At 33.2% G+C, this 24,839-nt stretch overlaps 1 protein-coding gene across 3 annotated transcripts in view; it reads right to left on the bottom strand.

Moving 5' to 3' along the window:
- Positions 1–23,931, bottom strand: part of LOC117212934 (forkhead box protein O) — a 296,038-nt gene extending 272,107 nt beyond the window's left edge. For all 3 annotated transcript variants that reach the window (XR_004488559.1, XR_004488560.1, XM_033458083.1), the window contains exon 1: positions 22,153–23,931. Coding sequence is in view for 1 of the 3 variants with exons in the window: in XM_033458083.1 (XP_033313974.1) it covers positions 22,153–22,596 (444 nt within the window). In the remaining 2 variants the exon portion in view is untranslated. The remainder of the gene's footprint in view (positions 1–22,152) is intronic.
- Between the last annotated feature and the right edge of the window lie 908 nt (positions 23,932–24,839).

Raw genomic sequence — 24,839 nt, 5'->3', positions numbered from 1 at the left:
TTTTTTTTTTTTTTTTGACAATCAGCTATTGTTACTCTCCAGAATAATTTTTAGAATTGAAATTAAAATACGCAGTCTATCCTAATTTGAAATGCTTAAAAAATGTACCTTATTCTTAAATTCCGTTATCTTAATCTCCAAAATTTTTGTATATTGTGGATACATATTATATATTATTATATCATAGTTTTTTGAAAGGTGGACTCATAGGATAAAGTATATTGATGAATTGATAATTTATACACAAAATGAATAAAAATTTCATTGTAATTTAAGAATTTGACTAGAAGTAATTTAACTATTGATTACATATAATACGTATAGATATTTATCATAAACCTATAGATCCTTTTTTCAGAAAGTAGAATCATTTTTGAGGATGTTTTACGCCATTAAACATCAATATGTAGGTTTTTTGATTAACAAAGATTTCATTTGTCTCAAATAATATATTTAGTCACCTATTGATACCCAAGTAATATACTACATGAAACTAGTAACTAAAGTTATGTGTTCAATATATCATAAATCATAAAAGTTGAAATGCGAAGGAAGACGAACATTTTATGTTGTACTGGAGGAACATTGCGAATGAGACTGGTGTTGTAAAATTAATAAGAACTAGCGAATGAACACACTATGAATCAGTAACGATCTATCGTAGTAGTTACGCTGCTACGTTTATATGATGCAATAATCAATGTGTCGCTTTCCACGAATTGGAATTTTTCCTACGCGCAATCGTTTTAAGGCAATCGTATGTTTAGTAATCTTGAGTAAAAAGATGTCCTTCGAGAACGAATTCGTGACAACTGGGAAGCTAGCAACAAAAGATGATCGGTTCGGTTTCGAGGATGTCGTTGAGTTTCATTGAGGAAATTCTTTTTAATCTTCCAACGTTTTTTCCATATATTTCGTTAGTTTCTCCAACATCTCATGCTCTTACCTTCCATTATCGGTTGAAGGATAAATGAAAACGAATAAGAAAATTTATCATTAAACAGCAACGTTACTTTTCAACCTTTGAATGATATCAATGACAAAAATTCCACTGGATTTTACCATATGTAATTTATTCATCGGGATTGCGTAACGAGATTCACTAGAAACTGTTTACTCCCAAGAAATCCTTGTTATCGAATTTGTCGTGTTAAATATTAAACTGTCGGATATTATAATCGTAGCAAACACCAGACGCGATTACCTTGAGAACATTTCAATGGTTATCGATCGCTTGAATCATTTGAAATTACCGAAGAGGGAAAAGTTTCCATAAAAACCTTATTGAAACCGTTAACCCTGTTGATTTTTTGGCTCAATCAAGTTTTTATACCATTACAAATTATTTTAAGCTTGAGGGAAACACGGAAGAACTCTTGTTGATATACATTGAGTATAGTGATTCTACTACCATTAGCACTGTAATGAAAGACACGACTATTACAATTGTAGATAAAATTTAAAATTTATTTGAAAGTTTATATAAAGCTATACAAGTTACGTTACTTGTAAGCATACACTTGGTAAAAAATGAATATATAGTATGGATAGTTGCCTCAAAGATATAATTAATGCCAAAGATAATTTCATTAAACACCTACGTTTATCATTATGACATATAATGAATAATTAATGGGTTAAATAATTTTATAACTTTTATGTATAGCACTTTGCTATTTGTTTTGGATGTTACCACTGTGATTACGAAAAGTTTCTTTGCTTACTGAAACAAATGTGAAATTGGGAAACATTAACATTTCATCGAACGATCATCATGATAAGAGGTTTATGGGCTATATCTTCTGCAAAACTATCTTTATCCACGTTATCTCTCTAGCAGTACAACAGGATACTTGAAAATCTTCAATTTCTATTCAGTACATTTCAATTTTTATAAACAAAGTATTAATTATACATATTACGTAATTTTAACATAATATATACATAATTTATACACCTTACATAAGATATACATAATTACAATATATAATATAACATAATAAAATATATAATATATACATAATTTTTATAGATACATCTGCAATTATATTACAGAAGATTTATAATTAAACAGTGAAGTTGTAAATCTTGTAATAAAGATTTCCATTGAACTATATAATTTTCATTAGACAATAAGCAAATATATAAATCACCTTTTGCTATCAAAATGTACAATCATCGTCAAGTCTTCCATTAGAATCATGATAATTTACATTTCCTGTCTTTTATAAAAGAGCAAATTTAAGATTCAGTGTGTTGTCAACTAATTTCACATCTTTATATTTGACTTTGGTATTAAATATGTATTTTCGTCACTCTCTTGAGCATTTAAGAAGCATTAATAACGTATTAGTAATACAGATTAATGTTAATCACATGAAACTAACGCAACAATTAAGCTAATATTATTCGTTTCTTACAAAATACCATAAATTTATCATTTATTTTCGAAAAGCTTATATCATCGAAATTATCAGATTATTCCCTTTTTTAACTATTTCATATTAAGATACTTCTTTTTAGCTATTAAGTGACATCAAAATCTTAATATATATAAGAGTGTAGTCTTCATATACCTGTCCCATGTGAAAATCATGACGCTTCAAATACGTTCGAAGTCTTTTTTTGCCGTATATCAACTAGGTTCAAGAACGTACTCTTCGAGCGTAGTCGAATTGCGTCACATTTCAATGATCCAACGCGCGGTTGTATGCGTAAGGCGTAAGTGCGTATAAGCCAACACACGCATGCTGTAAGAATATTTTATACGGGACACCGTAACTCGCCGGGAAAAAAAGAGGAATGACGTTCTCCATATAAGAGATAGGAAGAAGGACGAACTGAAAGCAGGGAGGAACGAAGAGGAACGTCCGAGAACGTAGGGACAAGCTGGTCGACCGATGAAGAGAAACGCGAAAGCGATTCAAGAGGAACGAGGAGGCTCGAGCTGCGGCAGAGAAGGGCGATTAAATAGCACGCGAGGTCAGTGCCTCGAATCGGAGATCGGGCCCAATCAGTATGAAGCAGATAAAACTCGTGTTGTAGTTTCCAGCGAGGTCTTTGCTTAATGAACATTGTCGTCCCAAATGAATTTTCATATATAGCTTCTAATAAACGTTTTAATATGGCGAGACCGAAGAGTAGAAATTCGTAACTTGGAATTCAACAAGGATTCCGACATCAGGATCATAGAAATTTATAGTATCTATGAACCCTTTTATGTTTGTGTATAGCCTAATACTTATATATGTGTGTATCCGATGTTTAGGTACGTGTAATAGTTATTCATGTATGATGGTTCTTGTACCCATAAATGAAAGCAAAAGCATTGGTAACAAACTATTCTTATATTCCTACATATCTTTATAAGCTTGGAAAACGTTTAATTTATCAGAATCTTTTTTATAATAAGTAAATACTATTAAATAAGTAGTCTCTTTTTCATAATTATATTTAGTTAAAAAAGTATTATAATTAAAAGAGTAGTATCTTTTTACTATTAGAGTAGATAAATATAAATATAAAATGTGTAACATTGAGTCATATATTGAACTCTATTTTATGAAAATTATTAATTTTTTAAATACGAAACATATAATTTATATTTTGTAATATAAATGTAATATAAATAAGAAGTAAATCATTTTTTTGAAATTTTTGCATTTTAGTTTTCAATTACTTTCGGGTAAATTCGATATGTTACTTTCACATGAAAAGTGGAAACTCACTCAACCAATCGCATGTTTTATGGCAACAAGCAACGTATGATCAACACGTGTCATGGAACGTCACTCAAAGGATTAAAAACTAGACAGTACAATAATGTACCTAATAAATTCTACCATTTTTTTCTGACTTTTAGGTATTTATAATAAATAACTTTCATATTTCGAATTTCCTTCGATGTCTTACATATAATTATTGGGTTATACTGGAAGTATAATCCGGGTTTTCTGCGACATAGGTATTCCAAGTGTTATAAAAATAGAGTCGGATATAATAGGATATGTACATCATCGTGTCTATCGAAACTGATAATTCTTCTATTTGTATTGACAATTAATTTTGTTTTGAAATTAACATACTCTTCATAAAGTAAACATAAAATTTGAAAGGCGGAGCAAACAACCAAAAATTGCATCACTGAGTATTTGAAGTCGTACCTTATGCGCTACATTTCTTAGAGTTATCACCATTCGATTTTTACTTTTTGTCATACACTTGATAATTTCTATACAAAAAGATACAGAAGGTTTTAGGAAGCAAGATAGAATTAAGGGGCAGTTTTACAGCAATATCAACAGTTTCTTTCCTGTTAAAACCTTAGATTCTACGTATTTTTCCAATGTATTAGCAAAAGTACATCAAATATTGGAGAACTTGTTTGAAGCAAAAATATTCAGTTTCAATCGAATTATTCTCTTTCATAATATACTACATATTTAAAACAACGTGTATGTTCAGAGTAACTTAATATAATAACTATGTAATAACGAATAAAACTCAGAATGCAGATATTTTCCTTGCGGAAGGTAAGTTGTACATCCTTCTACCGACGCGCGTATGTACATTTAGTATTACGCAGAAAAAATTTCCATGGAATCATTGAAAGTCTTCCCCGTGTTTCACCAATGCAGTGTGTCTCTTTTCCAGATGGTTTATAGAGTCGACTCGGTCAAGAAATCCTGCTAACAACTCTCTTTCTCTCTCTATACCTTTATCTACGTCTGTCTTCGAGTACACTCCGATCAAGGCCGTTTCCCGGTGCACGCTGGGAAAACTGCTTCTGCTCGCCGCACGATTTTTCATTTATTATATCTCAGCGCGAGTAACGCAACGGAACACTCAGTCTCTTGTAACCGACGTGAAGCAGAAAACCTGAGCTTGGAGCTTTTATCGCGAAGAAACGCTTTATTAGATGCTTAGCCAACGGGCATATAAGGGGTGCGTGGTATTCTTGTAACAACATTGAGATAAACCGCGATACAGACGCAACGTGCAGCGCACGGGTATATACAGAACATGCAGCGTGCAACGTCGTACGCTCATCCGTGTGCACCTTCGCTCGACACGCTGTGTGTATCTGTCCACGAAGCGCAACATACGTAACGAATGTGCGATACTCATTAGGAGAGTCAAGGGTATGTTACGTGAAGAGTGCGGTTACGCTCCGCGTCTGACATTACGTCACTGAATGTGCATCTGTCGGTGAACACGCAACAGACAGTCGGAGTTTAGCACGAAGAACGTACAAGCGCCACCGAAACGCGATACCAATTTGCTCGGCTGAAAGGGAAAACGTTTCTTTCGCTTTTTTCCGAACGTTTGCTCGATTTTCATCGTCAACGCACATGGCAAACGGTTACCGAAACTCCCCTCGATTTCGTTGTTTTTGCTATCCTTGCCATACCAAGGAGAAAAATCAACGTATTGATTTTGGAAAATTCTTTTTCGATTTGTGTAAGTTGAATTTTGGAATGTCAAAAAATTCTAGCTTTACAAGCTACAATGTACATATATATACAATACATATATACATATTCATATACTAATATAGGATATTTAGAAAAAGTTTAAAGGTGTTATACCTTCACAAAATTGCTAGGTCATTAATCAATACATATATGCACTTCCTTTTGGTAATCTTTTGCTATTTAGTGAATAACATCTTGAATAGATTACTTTTCCGGAAAATTATCTTTTTCAGAAATGAATGGAAATAGTTTTTGCAAGTTCGTAAAGTATTCGTTTTCTTGTCATGAGAAAGTGTTTTTTTTTTTAATTAACGTATCGATACGATGAGATAAATTCCTACTGAACGTTGAATAATTTTTGCCAATTTCTCATCGGAATAGAATTTATTTTCTCTATCATTGATACATTTGACGTTCAATTAGAACTAGGATTTATTAAGTAAAGTTTATATAGGCATCAAATAATAATATACAGATTATATCGAGACATATCAATCGTCAAAAACAAGATGATCTTTCCGCATCTTCCAATATATTAAATTTCGTAATATGTACTTAATGGTAGGTTCATATGATTACACAAATTTGATAGAATCTGATGAAAGAGAAATTTAATTTCATTAGATCGAAGAATTCGCTTCATTAGAAAATGTACAAATATTTTTCTAACTGGCATCAGTTATTGATACGAGTTTATTTGAAAATTGTTAACTAAATCATGCTTTTCACAGTTATGAACGTCGAACAATAGAATAGATTAGAAGTTGTAATGAAAATAGGAGACCTGTACAAAACTGTGTTTATTAAGCATTCAGTAGCTAACATAAATTAATGAAAATAAAATTCAAAAGTTCAACTGTTATATTCAAATGAACAACAAAAAAGGAACATCCTCTTTTTTCAGTGTTGTCCTAAGGTAATTTAAACCATATGTATCATGTGACATTAAAAATAATCTAAATTAATATCGGTAGCACTTAAAATTATCAAAGTCTTCGGATTAAAAAAAAAGTCCAACCATTGCACATCTTGATTTTACCTGATACTTTCACTAAGTACTCGATCTTCGTTCAAACATATCAGACTATATTATTCATTGCGACAGCTTATTGAAACTTATGATTATTTCATTAATTGTTGTGGAAGAAAAATTGAGCCGTAGTATATGAATAGTAGTGAGCCTCAATGATTGCGTACGTACGAACATAACCTATCGCTTACAACTGAAGACACAGTCGAAGCTAACTGGCAACGATTTTCGAAATACTACAATGCAGATGTATATTGTTAATAGGTACTGTTATACATTTCTTCTTGTTCACTACTAAACCATTATGGTACATATTCGAAAAATCAAAAATATATTAAGAACACTTCAAAGCAAAATAAATTTCATTGAAGCGCAAGTATTTTGAAACAGATCTTTGTTAATATTTCAATGTCACAAAAAATAATTGGCAAACTTTTTTGAATTAGTGGGTAATACAGCTTTCTCCTAACGTTCCTATTTTGATGCTAGTAATAGTTGCTGCTAATAAAAGTAAATCTTAGAAGTGTACTTTTTCAGAAGTAAACTCTTCGTCTTTGTTAATCATTTATTTCTTGTGTTTAAATATAGTATCATTTCTAATTTGGAATTATAATTTTTTAAGGTAAAACGTTTACAGTCAGTTTTTTTTACAGTGTAATTTAAATATACGTAAATGATTGGAAAATAATTAGAAAGTATAATGAAACAAATTGTATAACATATAAATAAAACAATTGTAGATATGTAAAGTATTAAATATTTTTAGATGATTTTAGATTAGAAAGGAAGTCGACTTGGCTAATCTCTCTGTCTGTAATTAACTTTTCTTTTCTCAACATCTTATATATTGAATTAGAAATTATAGAAAATATGCATTGCCATGTTATTAATACGTTAAGAATGGAGCAGTAAAATAATGTATACAAATTGTGTATATGCAATACTCTTAACAAACTTGTATAGATTAATTCACATATAAGTTTTGTCAAAATACAAAAGATATGTTAGAATAATGTGTACTTTATAGATACTCACTACAAAAATCGAAGAAACAAAAGAATTTCCATGATTGTCAAGAAATTGGTTCTTGATAATAGTAAAAATGCTTCAATTTTTTGAAAGTACATAGAATTACAAAATTCAGATGGGAGAAGAAATACTAGTGACGAAAAAGATATTACGTAAATCTCTCGAACTTTCTTTTATAAACGCTAATATTAAAAAGCCGAATGTAATAATTTCAACTGGTTGAAAAAGTTATTCCTAGTAGAATATTGCATTAACGCAACATTGACCCTTAGTTAAACAAAAAATTTTACTGCATCGATTGTTTACAACTTTGATAAACTCACAACGCATTGTTTCCTATCTAAATATATCGTTACGTTATGCTATAAAATAACATTTTTGTTAATGTATTCAATGATATGTAAAAATATATGTAATAGATTAAAAAGACAAATATCAATATTCATCCAAATGAGAAAAAAAACCGCGCAGGCGTACAGAATCGCGTCACAAAGTAACGGACGTTCCCAATCAGGCCCGACACTTTTACCATATCACGCGAATCTCTGATGTCGCGTTTCAAATGACGTAAGCGTCTGCCGAGTTTCTTGATTACTCGATGGAATATTTTAATTACCGTCTACCTACGTGTTACAAAGTCTTTCGCTTTCAGAATCAAGTTTTCGGATATTATAATGCTGACGACAATCCACCGATACGACGACAAACAACAACTTCACAGGAATCGTTATTAATCGTTGTATAGCCACCCTGCGAATATTAACCGCGGCCTAGCACTGACACATAACGAGTACATAATTACGATCGACTTCACTAATCTAGCATTATACACGAACATTCCACGTAACGACCGTGAAACATCGAGCTCGTCGTGAAATACTGTCACGCGAGAGATACTACTTGCTTGATCTCTTGATCGCTTTCGAATACAAAATTCTCGCCGATTACTTGCCAAGCGTCCGAAACGGCGCGGCGCGGCGTGTCGGTAGACAATGCGTGAAAGGTGGTGTTGCGCTTCCGCGAACATTAGAGCTACTGGCAAGAGAGGAGCGAAACGATAATTGCACTTATTCGAGGGTGACTCGTGGGAGGAATTCAAATAACAAAAACCTGTCACGTAACGCACACCTTCCAGAGTCGCTGAGAAAATCGCCCGGGACGAGAAATTCTACGAGAGAAAGGTGAACCGGTGTTTTGACGACGGATCGGGCGAGGCTACAAAGCACGATCGGCATTATTCTGTCGCAATTTATGGTAAGTAGAAATCACAGCCTTGCTCCAGGCAAGGTAAATAGAGTGTCGACCACTGCGTTCGGTTGAACACTGACAGCTGACGGAATGCGTTTTAGAAACAGAACAGGAATTCGCCTTTATATTCTTCGCGATTTTCTTTTCGTCGTATAACCTTTCCGTGGTTTTGGTTACATTCAAGCTACAGAGACAACGAGCCGTGACTCGCGACGCGTTACGAAACCGTCGTTTTTTAGTTACCCTATAAAATTTATTGTCACTAAATATAAAACAGCCGACCTACTATCGTCGTCATCGCGTTTCCTCGAGGGTTCGCGTTACAAACGTCGCGATCCTTGCCGGCAGACGTTCCCAATCGGGAATATTTTCACTTTTATGGTACTACGAATTTTGACGTAAACTTAGAAGAAACTGCAGGACATTTGGATCAGGAATTTAGTTGAAACTTTGAATGCTAGTAAATTTTGTCGTCCTCTTTATAAAAACGCCACGTTATGGGATTAGATACTCAATATTTTTTAGATATGCATTTATGAAAACTTCATAGGTACAAAAATGTACATGTGCATAATGCGCAAAGAGATATAATTTATACAATATTCGATAAGTGAAGCCCATATTTAATTTTGCACTTGCATAAACGTTCCCAGTCTTACCCATGATAGAAGTTTAACTGTAACTTTGTGCCTGTTCAAATACAGTTGCTATCAGACTCTCTAATATATAATTTACAAATATTTTTATGAAGATAAAAGATACAATTCAGCAATTCAGCAGTACTCAAACTTTCAATTAAATGAATGACAATCGAGTCTTGTACTCTATATGTCAGTAACATACGTTTCTTAAGCTAAACGCTAGGTCTAGTAGGACAACATCCAATTCTACTTCGTTGCCGATACATTACAACCTATAACAACGCAAAGGGAAACGCAATTTAAGCTATTAAGGACTAACGTTACGTTAACGCAATATTTCACTTGCAATTTTTATCAATCAATCTATTTTTCCGAATCTTGTTTTATAACATCGTGATTATGAAAGGGAATTGAATTCCAGGGATTCACATTTCGTTCATGTAGATTCTATAATTTTATAGAGTTTAGTGAAATTAAAGCCAAATGATAAGCTGTTACTAGATCTTTAATATATTAAGACGCTTCTCAAAATTAATGCCTTTGGCTGAGAATTTTTGTCCCTTTTGACTTGCAATCGAAGCAGGTGGAAAAGTGGGCGAATGAAAAAAGCGAAGGAAGCTTCTACCGGTCCTGATGGTCGTCGGTCCGAAAGTAAGCGGAGGGAGAGATGACCTCAAGATGATGATATCGGCAACGTGGTCGTCGTAGGGTCGTACACAGAGGTGGCAGAGAGAGAGAGAGAGAGAGAGAGAGAAAGAGGTAGAGTGAAGAGTGGCAGGAAAGGAGATCGACAAGGGAGACGCGGCAACGACGCGACGCCAGTGTTGCCTCGTGCAAAAATAACGTGGAAAGCCTGCTTTAAACTCAGCCGACCGCACTTACTCGAAATATACGCAGTGCGCGCCTCCCGCTTCTACCAAATCATTTTTAAATCTCATTGAACAGCAGACGGCTGGGAAAATTCGCATTAATTGCGCTATGTTTCGTTAATGACGATTGTATAATGTGTAACGTTGTCTAAATACCACGCGGATAAAGCGACGCGGCGTAGAACCGCTTTGATTCTCGACGTTTGCGTACACGCCGTAAATGGACGCCGCGGAAACCGATGCCTCCAAGATCGTTCGGTTAATCTTTGCTTCCAAACTGCCCGATTATTTTTAGAGGAAACTCTATTGGCGTTCCGTTCAGCTGTTTAACGGAAACGATTGAATTAAAGCTGTTCGAATACTTTGGAATTCATAGAATTTGGGGTAAAGTCGTTCACGATCCTTCGTTGAGCGGAACACGATATCCAGTAAAAGTACCAACTTTATTCTGTAAAAGCTTTTTACTCGTACGCTTTTACATTGGATATACATATGAAATTTATATATTTTTTAATTTTTATTTAGAATTAGTTAATATTTAGCTTTGTTATAAGTTCTGTTACAATACAGTAAAAAAATAGGTTACGTTATAATATGCAAGTAACTAAAATTTAATTATTTATAACAAGATCGTCGATTTGAGGAACGATCCGTTAATGGGAAGTTTGGTATTGTCCCTTTTCGAATAATAACAATAGAAACTGAAAGAAATTGTTACTTGAATATTAATATCTATAAAATAGACCAAAATAAATGATCTTCTTTCATATAGAAATAAAATTATTCAAAGGGTGCGTAATAATTAATTCGGATAATGAAAGTTCTATTACACGTGTAATAACGAAAAAAAAATGAAGAATGTTAGTTAAAATAACTATTCTTTCTTGCGATACAAGTTTGGAAAACTACATAACCAGTTACTAATCACGCACGTAATCAATCACGTATTTGATTACCTAGATGCTTTTGTCGGAGCTTTATTTGAACTGTATCTGTATCGATATACATCAACAAAGAATTCTGTGTATCACATTCCCTTATTCTTTCTTATTTGTTACTCCTAAGAATTCATTACAACATTTTATAGCATATACAATTTCTCACTTTAATATTCGGACAACTTTTGAAACAGAATAACTTCTTTAGAAGTGGACCAAACTACTTTTTTCAAAAGTTAGAAGAATTAGTTTACTAGATGACGCGTTAAAAAGATTTAGAACTATTGCAACTTATCGATATCGCGAAGAAAAAAACAGTAAATATCGCTTTTTCCAACATTTTTTTCTGAGCTTGTAATGAAAATGTAGCCTCTACATGCTGAAGATTTCATCATAATCGGAAAACATTGCTATGAGGTACAAATGGTAAGAACGGTAAAAAATCACAGATTTTCACGACTTTCGGTCAATAATTGTAAGCAGTCTAAAGATTCTTAGTTTTTGCCTAATTCCCGTGGCGTCAACCGGTTTCGATGAAATCTTTACCATAAGCTACAACCTATAACTGACATAAATCTACAATTATAGACTCAGAAAAAAAAGTAAAAAACAATCTTTACTATTTTCTTCGCGATGCTGATAAATTTAAGTTGTTCCAAATCTTCTTTACACGCAATCTAGTTAATTAATCCTTCTAACTTTAAAAAAAAAACTGTTTTAAGTCACTTAAATTTTAAATATTAAAGCGAGTAACTGTAGATAAATATTTCCGACATATTCAATCATTTGGAAAGATACTGTCGTGACTCAAGTTCCTTTCTTCTGAAGAGTCAGGCCTCGTTAAACATTACACACAACGTTAAACATTACATAGTGACAAAATACATGAATAGGGGAAGTCGTTATACGAAATTCAATTGAATATAATTTGGAATTATTACTTAAAATTTGGATTTTAAATTGTTCTATGGATCGTTCTATCGTTCGAAGAACAAAAAATGTATCTTTGAATATCGTATTATAAAAACAAAATAGGAATAAACCTATTCATCATGCAGTTGATTGGATTTACAAGTAGTAAGATTTCTCTTATTTATAGCTGCTCTGTTCTCTCATACAACATGTAATAGTAGTATATGCATGTACGTAGTGAAACATCGAATAGTATCTGTGTGATAGATAGTACAGTAAGAAAAAAGTCCTGTACCGAGAAAGACATTTGGTGCTTATGTTGTTAGTTCGTATCCAAACAGATTATGAGAACAGTGTTTTTTTCTTTTCTCTCTAAAATTTCTCTCTAAAACACTCATCCTACGAAGAATTGCAATTAGACAAAGATAATAAAAAACGAAAACGTTATGCTGTTGATAAACGGAAGAACTCGCGTATAATCTCTATCAGATAGATATTATTTAAAAGACCAATAGATAACGAAAAGAGATTTTCCTGATATTTTTATAATGCCTGTGTATGATATCAACGTTGTTTTAGAAAAAATAGTGAATTCCGCTAAAAAGAGTTTGTAATTTCTGACTACAAAAATATTCTCTGTATATTACGCATATGGGTATGTTTGTTCAAACATATTTTAACACCTTCAGGCACGCATTCTATGAGAAGAAAACATTCTTGTCGAGAATGACGATCTGCGTATGAAAAGTAACTTGTTTATACAGATTCGATGCGATAATGAATCATTCAACAGTCACATAGATTAACCCCATCAATTGAAAGATAGAGAAAAATGATACTATTATAAATATCATTTTATCACAATTTATCTTGAAATTTACTATTACTTGTATCATTTCCTGTGATAAATGAATTTATGAAAGCCAGTCAGTTATTTTTTGGCAATTAAATATAAATCGTGTAAAATCGTGTACCTGGATAGCAAAATTAAAAAATTTACAAAAGGTAAAGTTGAACAGTTTGATTTTTACATAGACTTCTTTTATTACACTTCTGTTTTAATCGTTGTTCCAAAGTCAGTCTTTATCATTCGAATAACATATCAATCTATCAAGACTATAGAATACACTTGTATTCTATACACTTGTATTCACTTAACTGATCCAACAGAATCCTGCATAGTAGAAAACCTCTAATTATTTTGAACAGTATATACAATATTAACATTATGATAGTTTTCTTAATAAAGTTTTCTTAATAAAGTTTTCTTAATAATGTTTTCTTAATAAAGTTCTCTTGCAAATCGAGAAAAATGTTTTGTATCGTACTATATAAAAATAATATATTTGGAGGTACTAAATTTTTCTATAAATATAACAAACATTCGATTATTAATTAAAATTATGCTGGAATCTAGCTAATTGTCGACTTAAGAATGTCTCCTTATATCCTAAGAAGGTTTCAAATTTAATTCTATATTATCAATGCAATGGTTTGCTCAAGAAAATTCATAAGCTGTTCATAGTTCGTGAAAATCAACTGCCTTTAGAGATGATACAAGAATCCATCCTTCATTCTATACAATACTGAAAATTCATAAAAATTTGTATACATCAGTTACTCCTACAACTGTTGCACAAGAATCCTGTAAGGAGGATACAATTAAGATTCCATATAATATTAGATAGATAACACAAGAGTTCATAAAACTAAATTGCTTTTAAAACTATTACGCGAGAATTTCAACTTTATTTCATACAATACCAACTGATTAATATAAAGATTCATAAAAATGTATAAAAATCAGATAGTTTTTGAACTTTGCACAACGAATAACATAAATCAACTTTTATTCATTAAAGAATATGCAGAAGACGATGATGGATAATTCCATTCGCTGGCATGATAAAGCATCAAATAGAAGATTACGGATCAACGTGAATCCGATACTTTCATAATTGTCCAAGCATTTCCTTCGAATTCTTTGTTGTTTTATAAACGCGAAACGCTTTTCACCTCCGTTCAAAACGGCATACAATCCAGAAAGAGTAACGACGAAATAAGAGGTCATGTTAAAAGAATAACACGTTTAGGGATTCCAGGGATTCTCTGACGACGTCTACACGCAGTTGCCGATCGTTAGAGCACAGCTGTCTAATCGTCATGGAAGAATACTGTGTTCAGAGCTTTGTAATGACGGGTACGACTTGTGTAAACGAGTACTAAAACCAGACGGATGAGTGACCTCTGCTGGTTTTCACGGCTCTCGAAGCTTCTTCGCACGAGCTGGAGATTCTACAGCTTTGAGAAATCGGGCTAGACCTGCCTGACGCGGCGCTCGTATTGCTTAAGGGCTTTTCATGTTTCGAACCAAACCGCAGAGACCTTTCCTCTACTTTCCTGTTTCAATAATATCCGACGAGTACCAGCATTCTTTCTGGATATCCTTGACTGCTTTCGAGCTCCAAGGTTGAATTTTCAATCAAAATTTTCAATCCGACTGTAGAAGTCTGAGTAACGAAATCACCACGGTTTTCGACAAGATTGACCGAATGTAATAAGATATGACATTACGCAATGAGAAATGAGTTAATAAAAAGAAGAACATTTTAGAGAAATTGATCGTTATTTGTAAAATGGTGATTAGACTTGAATGCAAGATCTAAATCCATCATGTATATACATGTGAATAATTAATTGGTATTGTACTATAGATTTTTGACAAGATTTTTTTTCGTCCTCCATTATCTTGAAGGGTATAGTTTCAAAAATATATGTATACACAAAATCCTATTTCCGAATTCTCAAAGTTAATGATAACTGAGATAGCTAAGAATGCATGGAAAATGACGCACAATCTTCGCACAACTATATGCATACGCAGTTAAAATCCATACTAGAATTAATGCAACAGCTCTTCTTTATTATTCTTCTAATTTGCGGAAGTTTTGCATGTTTATTAACTTCTTTTTTATCCTACATACTTTACGGCTACGAAAACTTTATTTTTAATTTTCTACATGTTGAAGGTGTTTTAAGGTACCTTTCATTAAAAACATTTTCATTAAACTATCACTATGACTACAGATCATACAGGTACAATATCATCTCTGCTATCCTAGTAAACAAATCTTTTAATCACTCTATCTGTCAAAAGATCGGTAGAAAACAGAATTGTACTTTGTACACGATTCCAAAACATTATTTCATGATTTTAAGTAAACATATTAATTTGGCAGTAAATCAATAAATAGCAGTATTTGGATTTTTTGCGATATTCTCTATAAGGATCGAAAGTATGTAAAGTTTGCTTCCATTCAAAATAAAGTAAATGATGCGGTGATACAGTAATCGTTGAAACGTTAGGACTCAATCTCAGAATTACAGCCGCCGTACACAATAGTTATGCACGTCGCAGATAATACCGATCTATCCTCGTTTATTTATATTCTTACTTATACACGCGACCAGCCGCGAGTAGAAACACCACGCCGGAGATACAGATATTTATACACAGACATCACGTGATTGCACACTGTTTCGCGCCTTGCAGTGAACTTTGCAGCTACATTAAATGGACTTTTCGCAACCGGCCTCTTACATATATCGCTACTTTTCGAACCTCGAGAGCAGACGTGTTTGCGAACCACCCTTTGTCTCTCTTCACAGTTCACTTGAGAAAACGTCCACCATATTGACAGTCATATCTGTGACGTATCCTACTCTAACGAATCACGTTAATAAATTTTTTGAAAACTTATTGTTGATTGCTGCAAAATTCTCACCATTTATTTTTTCATGTCTTTATTACAACTTTTTGATAGACGATGCGAATAATTTTTCTTGTTGATAGTAATTTGCGTTTCTATGAATTTTATTCAAACAATGAATTATAGTAAGGAACAATTTTACATCTTCAGTTATGTGGAAACTATACAGTAATTTTTTGTATATAATTAATTAAAGTATCTAAGGAAACGTGAATATACAAGCTTCTCTTCATTCTATTTTCAATTAATTCTAATTCTGATTAACTTCTAATTAACTTTACTTTTTTGTATCGATTTTATAACAATATTCGTTACAAACCTTATTCTTGGAAATTCTCTTAAGTAATTAACGGTAAGATAACATTCCTATAAATATTGATATATTTTAAAATATTTATTTCTTGATTTAATTTTAAATCATTTCAAATATTCTACGTACAGTTTGCATCGTTCATTGCAGTCTCTGCCTTGAGAATTTTTATTTAATCGATCAATTGAATAAACCTATGCACATGCTTATGAAAAAAGTTGACACGTTTTAAAATCAAAGAAAAAATCTTCATAACTCATCAAACATTCATTAATTTTATATTATGTTTTTCCTTTCATGCATAAACTTTATCAATTTCCATAGTGTTTACCATAAACCTGTGCGTTGTTTAAAATTGTATTAATCACATCATATCTGTTTAAAGTACACTTACAATTCGAAAAAAAAGGAAAATATTAAAATAAGTCAAATGAAACAAGTACTACAATAAAAAGGCAGCTCTACTCTCCAATAATTTAAGTAAACCAGAAAAATCAGCTCAAAGTCAGTGAAAATCAAATCACTTTAACTAATCACTTGAATATTTGCAGCAATCATTTAAACATTGGAGCTGCCTTCCTATTGGTGCAAACTTTTCAATTATATAGACTACTTTTTATGAATATATTATGTGCGTTATATGGAATATTTTGAAATTTCATCAATACTGGAAATTTGAAATGTATATAAAAACTACAAAATATTTAGTAAATGGAGTATTTAGCAAATACATATATATTTCTCAGAGATCATAGAGGAAATTTGAACAATTATCCATTACGTCAATAAGCCTCGATATTCAATGAGACCATCTGTAACAATTATATTCATGCTGTAAGTACATTAATTGTTTATTAAATATATATTTTGTAATAAACATCTTGTAATTTCTATATATAATATTAAACATTTTTAAGTTGATTTTGAATTTGATCTATATAATTATGACAGTTGTATTTCACTGCAGTGCTAGTAAAATTTTAAATGATTTATATAATACGTATATAAGTTAAAGTTTTCTGTGGTTTATAATGATCAAATTCTTTCGTAAATCGCTGTTTATGTGAAAACCACAGCGCGGTATTTCAAATGCGTTCCAAGCTTATTTACCGTATTCTTTTAATAAATACGATATAAATGTTATATATTATTCATCGATACCTATATTTTGCGGAATATTAAAGTAAACTGAAATTACTTAGATCGGAAGGATATTTGAGACAAACTATATAATTTACCCTGTAATTTTCCAAATTCTATTAAGAACAAGTTTTAAGTGATCTACATTTGGAAACAGAGTATTTAACTTCGTTATTAGTAGCATAATAAATTGTGAAATAGGTCGTATACTTACATTAATAGTTCGATGATCATAAATTTCTAGGAGGATATAATTTCTACTCATCAAAAGGAAAGTTTGCTCAACTGATGTTAATATTCTCAGTTGTAATAATCATAATTCAGTAGCGCGTGTAGTGTGCATATTGTTTTATTTATGGATGTAATTGTGTTAGTTTTTATATAATACCTTCTCCTTGACTGAAATAACCGTATCACGCGTAGGGCTCTTCGAGTTATATCCTCATTTTTCATACTGTTTCTTGTTGCATTTAGAGCATACAATATTTTTCATTCTTTCATTGTTATATTGAAGACTAATTATGACTTCCTCTCTTTTTTAAATATGTTTACTTCATTAATACAGAAAAATAAACTTAAATAACATACCGAAGATTCTTTAGTTACCTTATCAAATTACAATAAGTTCCAAAAGAATAAGAATCGTAGAACTGCTACTGATTGACAATATATCAGCACTAACAAATAATGCACAATAAGTTTTATTATTCTATGCAAAGTTTAAGATTGAGCTTCAAAATGTTGAATCTTAACTTAGTTCACTGAAATAATACTACCTGATTCTAATATTCAACGAAATATAGATATCGATGCGTAACGCAAGCACGATTGATGTTTATCAATCTAATATCAGATAAATAATATCAAATATTCTCGTTTAACAATAAGGAGGCAACTCCAATATTTATTGACTTGAAATTGTATCTATTGAAAGAGAAAGAAAAGTATAGGTTTTATATCTCTATTCCTGAAATCGCGACGATATAACCGACGAAGCGTTGCTGTTTACCGGGAGCCGTTTTATTTTTCTCGATTTCAGAACTCGCAAAAGTGGTCCGCTTTGAGGGAAAAGTACCACCGCGGGAAAAGTTAACTTCGCCAACTGTTAAACCGCGGTAAATCGATAACATGCTTTTTTTAAATTCCGATGAACGGAGATGTTGCACACGCATCGTTAGAAATCAGACCGCGGCTACACTAATATACACGAAAGACCGCACGAGCAGCCAACTTCTATCAAGATTTCGCCTGCGATTTTTACATTCATTATTCCCTGGCTGAATTCGAACGGGAATTTCGATTCTTCAAGCGAGAAAGCGACTGCGTGAAATTCTTCCGATTTCAGAAGGCCAGAAACCGTTTTCCACGTGAAGAACAGTCACGCGTAAAAATCTTTTTATGCCAGAGATTCGATCGAGAAAATAAACAACTAAAATCAGAAGAAGCCGTATGAATGAGTGCGTATGAAACTCACACAGATAAAAGTACAACGCAAGAACGTGTTCCCCTACTCTACCGTTACCTTTCTACATGCCGCAAATATATTCTATTCGTTGTATTGTACGAACACTATCGTTCATAAATACCTATTTAGACACTTTAATCAATTTATATGAGCAGCTTTTGAATTTTATTAAAATATACAAATTAATAACGAATTAATATAATAATTTGAAACAACACTAACTACCTTCTTATAGTATTTGTTGATTAGAAATTATAATATGTATAATATATAATTTACTAAACATTTTATGGAAGGTTAAATTAATATTATAAACTGTAATTTATTTAGGACAAAAGAATTACGCATAAATATTTTGTATAGATATTGAATTCTACTAAAGTTACTGTATAGAATAAAATTGTATAGTGTAACATACTATTACATATATTTATGTAATAAATGTTATGTACATTATGTCATATGTATGTTATGTACATATATCTATTATTTAAATGCCATTGCTTATATTAACACCATTGGTATTTCTATTAATTGAAGAAAACCATCTTAATATAACTTATAATTCAAACATTAAATAATTACAATACAAACTAGTTCTGCAAAGTTTAATAATTACATATGGAAACTACAGGGAAAGATATGTCACATTTTTGGAATTTTGAAGGAAAGTAATTTTAAAATTCAGTACACTGACAATTTATCTTATAGTATCAATATCAAATCTTTCTTTGGTTTCCGGATTAGATATATATTTTTGAAGCTTGAACATTTGATTTTGAATCCTGTTGAACATTTCAAAAAGATTGATAGTCACAACATTAATTACACCGTTGGTTTGGTAAATATGTATTAAAGCATTGCCTCTTAACCATCAAGTAGTAAAGAAATTAGAAAATAAAAAAGTCGATTTATCATATTTTTTCAAATAATCTTCATATGCCAGATTTATTATTGCATATTGACCTCTAAAAATCTATTCGTGTGGGTCGTAACATTATAAATCACACTAGATAAAAGTGATAAGTCCACTTTTGTACTTTCTTGATTTTAATGGTATCCGATATCCAAAAGAAAGCAATGAATACAACATGGTTAAAAAAGAAAATAATAGATATATCCAATAAAAAAGAAACAACAAAATTTTAAGTAGTTGACAAATTAGAAGATTTTGTAAAAAACTAAGGATAGTATTGTAATCGATATTTTTGGAATGATCAAGACTACAGAAAATATAGAAATTCAATGCAATTTAATTTAAGAAGTGTGTCTAATATTTTAAAATTATTGTTTTATTTTAAATGTGCAAGTAAAATTCTTTTATTATTTTTAAATTACTCTCTTATGTGAAATAAACAAAAATGTGACTCATATCATTTATCATATTCATCCCTTGTACTTCTCATACCATTATCCGTAGCTATGAATCTGTAGCTATGGCCATGAGAAACAAAATCATTGCAGTACTATTTATCCATAATAATTTTCCTAGATATTTTTTGTCCTTTGAATGTATACTCATGCCGAGCAATCTAAAACACCTCGCTGGCGCTTTTCTCTTCCTTCCTCTTTTTCTCTCTTTTCTATCTCTGTTACTCGTATTCACGGTCAATGTTTTGGTGGTGACGAGAGAATACGAGTTGTCGAATCTCAATTGAATCGCTGCAACCAGTCGCGAGCATAGCCATGTAAACCAACATTGTTTACTAAGAAGCGAAAGCTCATTAACTGACTGACCATGAAAATAGTTGCTTCTAATTGTTTACAGGAAATCTTATATCGATCACTTATGTGAGATAGAACAGTTCATTTCTTGCTATCAATCATGTCTTGAAGCCTTACGTATGATATTTCGCTGATTCTTAAAAATTTTTAATCGATTTTAATTCAGAACTTGTCTGTATCTATTATTTTAGAATTTGTATTACTTAAAATCTGGCAGATTTGTGCATGGAAAAAGAAAAGAGCACAAGAGAGATGAAACTTTCACATGTTTAGTCAATTCATTTTAAAGTAATTTTTATTTAATAACTTCTAAATTAATGTCTTTAATATTAATTAATATTAATTTTGTAAGTTTTATAACTTTTAATCCCTCAATAAACAAATATTTTTTCTCCTTATTATGTGTCGTATAAATACCAGTCGCTGTAATAAAAATATTCGACATGCAGGCCCCAGGCGAAAACTTGGATTTTCCATCTTTTATAGAAGACCAATTTTAAAATTCAATGTGAATATGTTACCTACTAATTCCACATCAAAACTATCTTTTTATAGAATTCTAGAATTAATCATGTTGCGTTCCTTCGAATATTTTTGATCAATTCTATTTTTATACCGTTAAAATACACATGTATTAATGTTGAAGAAAATATGAAAAACTTATTTTTGATATATTTCAAGATGTTTATATTTTCAAATCTATTAGATCATTTTCTTCTTCAATTATTTCATATTTAAATACTTTTCTTTAGTCAGCCAGTCACATTGAAGTCAGAAAATTAACAACGATGAACATATATCTTTTCCACGTGGTTGAAATATATAACGTATATAATTTAATATATTCGCCAATAAATATTCAATTCTGGCTAGATTTGCATGAGCAAATGAAACATAATGCTGACAAATGGTACGAGACACACCCTCCGTTCGCGAGTATCAATTTTGAATAATTATGTCGATGACAAAACGTGATAACTTTCACGCCGCGAAACGTTGAAAATTTTCAATTAATCAGTTTAAAAGTAGAGTTGTTTGGTACTAAGAGCATCGCAAGCATCGCAACAACGCGCATGGCTATTACGTAAGATCTAGGCGGGAACGCGAAAACGGCGGAAAGGTATAGATAGTAACTTTCTGCGATGGATTTTAGTAGTGTCAAATACATTAAAACACGCACTTCAAAATACGCTACCATAAGTATTGCGATACCTATACCTTTTTGCACGATTGAACTCATATTATTAGTAACATTACAGCTTACGAGGTGCAAGCTATTAATATTAATAAATAATCTTTTACAAAAATAAGAAAATTGGTAATAAAGCATATGAAATTTTTAAAGCAGATTTTACCAAGTACAGATCATTTGATTATTCAATATGGAGTAAAATTGTAAAACTGTACAAGAGTTTATAACCTACAATATGTAACTTGTCAACTCACTCGCATTATTTGTTTGTAAATTACTATAGAAGAGAGTCCTGATGATATTTAATACAAATGAAATTTTTATTTTCTAGTCATTTTAATTTTCCACAAAGGTATAAACATCCGCAGTCTAAATACAATAGATGCACAAGGAAGAAACTAAAACTAACCTTCCAGCCAGCGCTGCTGTTGCTTTCTCCCTTTTCCCTGAAGTATGGTATATTCTGCATCATCCATTCGTAGATCTGTGAGAGCGTCAACCGTTCGTCGGGGGCGCTGGTAATGGCTTGAGTAATAAGATCGGCATAACTGTGATTTCCCCAGGCGTTTCGTCGGGACGAATTCTTCTTGACCGGAAGCAGGCCAGCACCTTGGCCGAGAGAGCCATGCTGAGGCGGTGTGCCACTTTCGACGCCTTCGACGCCCTCTTTGCTAGCCGCTACGCTCGGTACCACGTTTCCCTCGATATATTCCTCCGGTCTTGGCAGCGGCCACGTGTGCGACCGTGCTCTCGTCTGAGGTTCAAACCCGCTCTCAAGGTCGTATGGTACCCCCTGCTGTGGTTGCAACCCGGTCTTCGACCCCGACGCAGAAACCGGCACCGAGTCCATCATGTTCGTTTCCTCTGTGTACTCCACTTTGATCCCGAGCACCTCGCGAGGTGCTGTGTCTGTTCACAAATATCGCGCTGCCTACCAAGAATCCGCGAAAAGTCGCCGTAACAGTCGATGGTCGCGCTGCGATCGAAACTATCGATATCACTAACACTGCCACTTCTACGGGTTAACAACACTACGTCGCTAATAACAAATCGAAACCAGAACCAGGGGGAGGTCACTTTTATTTATTTATCTTATTAAGCCCTGTGTTCTTATATTCACGATTTGTCACTCGATTTCCCTTACCGGCGCGCGACCAGAAATAGAATAAATAGTACATGAATGATATCGCACGCACAATATCGAAAGATATATTGTTATTTTCGGAGAAAACGAGATGAAAGTAAACTAACTGCGAGGAAAAGCAGAGTATCACGGATCACTCGAATCGAACTCTCCCGCAGCTGGCAGCGGACCGACCGAGAATACGCTACGATGTACGTTGTTCTGCGTGTCGCGAGCAAGCGAGAAAGAAACTGAGAAAGAGAAGCAGGACGAGAGAGATAGGCGATTACGAGAGAGGGGGCAGACCACGTGGTCAAACTCACTGTTTACAAGCCGCGCCGTCGGTCACGTGGCCATGTTTTGATAAAGAACTTGGCCCACTGCGAGGAGAGAATCTTCGACTTTGTTGCCTGGCGGGTTTTATGTACACAGAGTTGCAAAAACTTTTTGCGTTGAGGGACAAGTATTCGTGTCGTGCCAGTTTCCGTGCACGATCTTGTTCGAAGTGTGTCGGCACAATTTCAATGATCGAAGTAGCGATTATCGATATGCTCCCTGTACCAAAATGAGTGCCTTCCTTCCTACTTCTCATCGATGTCCCAATCGACTGTCCTATTCCCTTGGTCCTTTTCAGAATAGACGCTTTGGACAGTTAGTGCGTTTTTCTTCGAAGTCAAGTAGATCGAAATGATTCAAAGGCGTCAGACACTAACGTTCGACCTCTCGTATTTTGAGAGCACGATCGAACTTGTTCTAACAACATTCGTTTATATCGAGAATGTGGCGAATATTCTCATGAACGGCATAAACGTTCCAAATATGTTCTAAACGTATGTATCTCTGTATTAGATACGCGCACTTTTATTCTTATGAAAATCAAATCACCTTACTCCTTTATACAACTTGCCGGCAATGCAGCGCGGCGAATACTGACGAATTCTTCTGACCGGCAGCCGGAACTGACCGAACGAAGCCGAAGTTACGAGAAGTGAATTCGTGGCGCCTGCCTCCGCGCATTTGAGAGAGACGAGGATAAGACGACGAGCGACGGTACGAATCGGAGAAAGAAGGATCACTGAGAAGCGAGCGAGACCGACTGATCGACCATTCTAATACCCAACAGAGAAAACTGGAGGGAGATCACGAGCATAGCGAACGAGCTATCTGGTGGGTGGTTCAGCGACGTGGGAGGGATAACAGAAAGGTGGGGGCGAAGTAGCGGAATTGGAGGAAAGGAGAAAAACGTGGCAAGTGAGCAAGCTAGGTAACAAAGAGGTTAGCGGAACGGGCGAGGGAGAAAGAGGCAATGATCCGGAATGAGCTGGATAAAGAGAAGAGGGAGAGAGACAAACCAGTGGTGGAGGGAATCAGTGAGGGCAGCGTGGTCGGCTAGCTAGATCGACAAGGTGGGCGGGGAAAGGGGTACGTTATGCCCCCAGGGCCAGATACTGTTCTCCATACTCCATACGTTGTAGCGCGACGCGGCGGCGAGGAGAGGGAATTCGCACGCGGCCACCTACCCCACACTGATGAGCGTTCAATTCTCTCTTCTCTTTTACAAGTTTTCGAATAATTTCACTGGGTATAATGATGAAATCCCTCTCGCATGTTATTCTAGTTCCGAGATAAAAAGATAAGACAATCTTGATAATCTATATTGGCGAGTTCGATTTAATAAATTCACTTTATGCATTGAACATAGATTAATAAATATTAATAGTAATAAATATCGAATTTGTGTTTTTCACAATTTCTTTTTGCAATTTTCTTAGCAAGTATTGTTGTAACTATTTTCCGAATAAATATTCTGAACAACTAAATTCAATAAACGCTATATATAACATACACATTCACAATGTTTACATATTACATTCACAATGTAATTTAAACATTGTAACAAAATATTTCTGATAGGAAAATTGTGGCAACAGTGGCATGATTGTCAAAATTGATTTGTCAAGTGAGCTGTCTGT

The sequence above is a fragment of the Bombus bifarius genome, unplaced genomic scaffold (assembly GCF_011952205.1).
Source record: "Bombus bifarius isolate JDL3187 unplaced genomic scaffold, Bbif_JDL3187 scf7180000008418, whole genome shotgun sequence".
In the NCBI taxonomy this organism is placed as follows: domain Eukaryota; kingdom Metazoa; phylum Arthropoda; class Insecta; order Hymenoptera; family Apidae; genus Bombus; species Bombus bifarius.
Note: the sequence above shows the minus strand (reverse complement) of the source record. Positions and strands in the feature narration are given on the sequence as shown.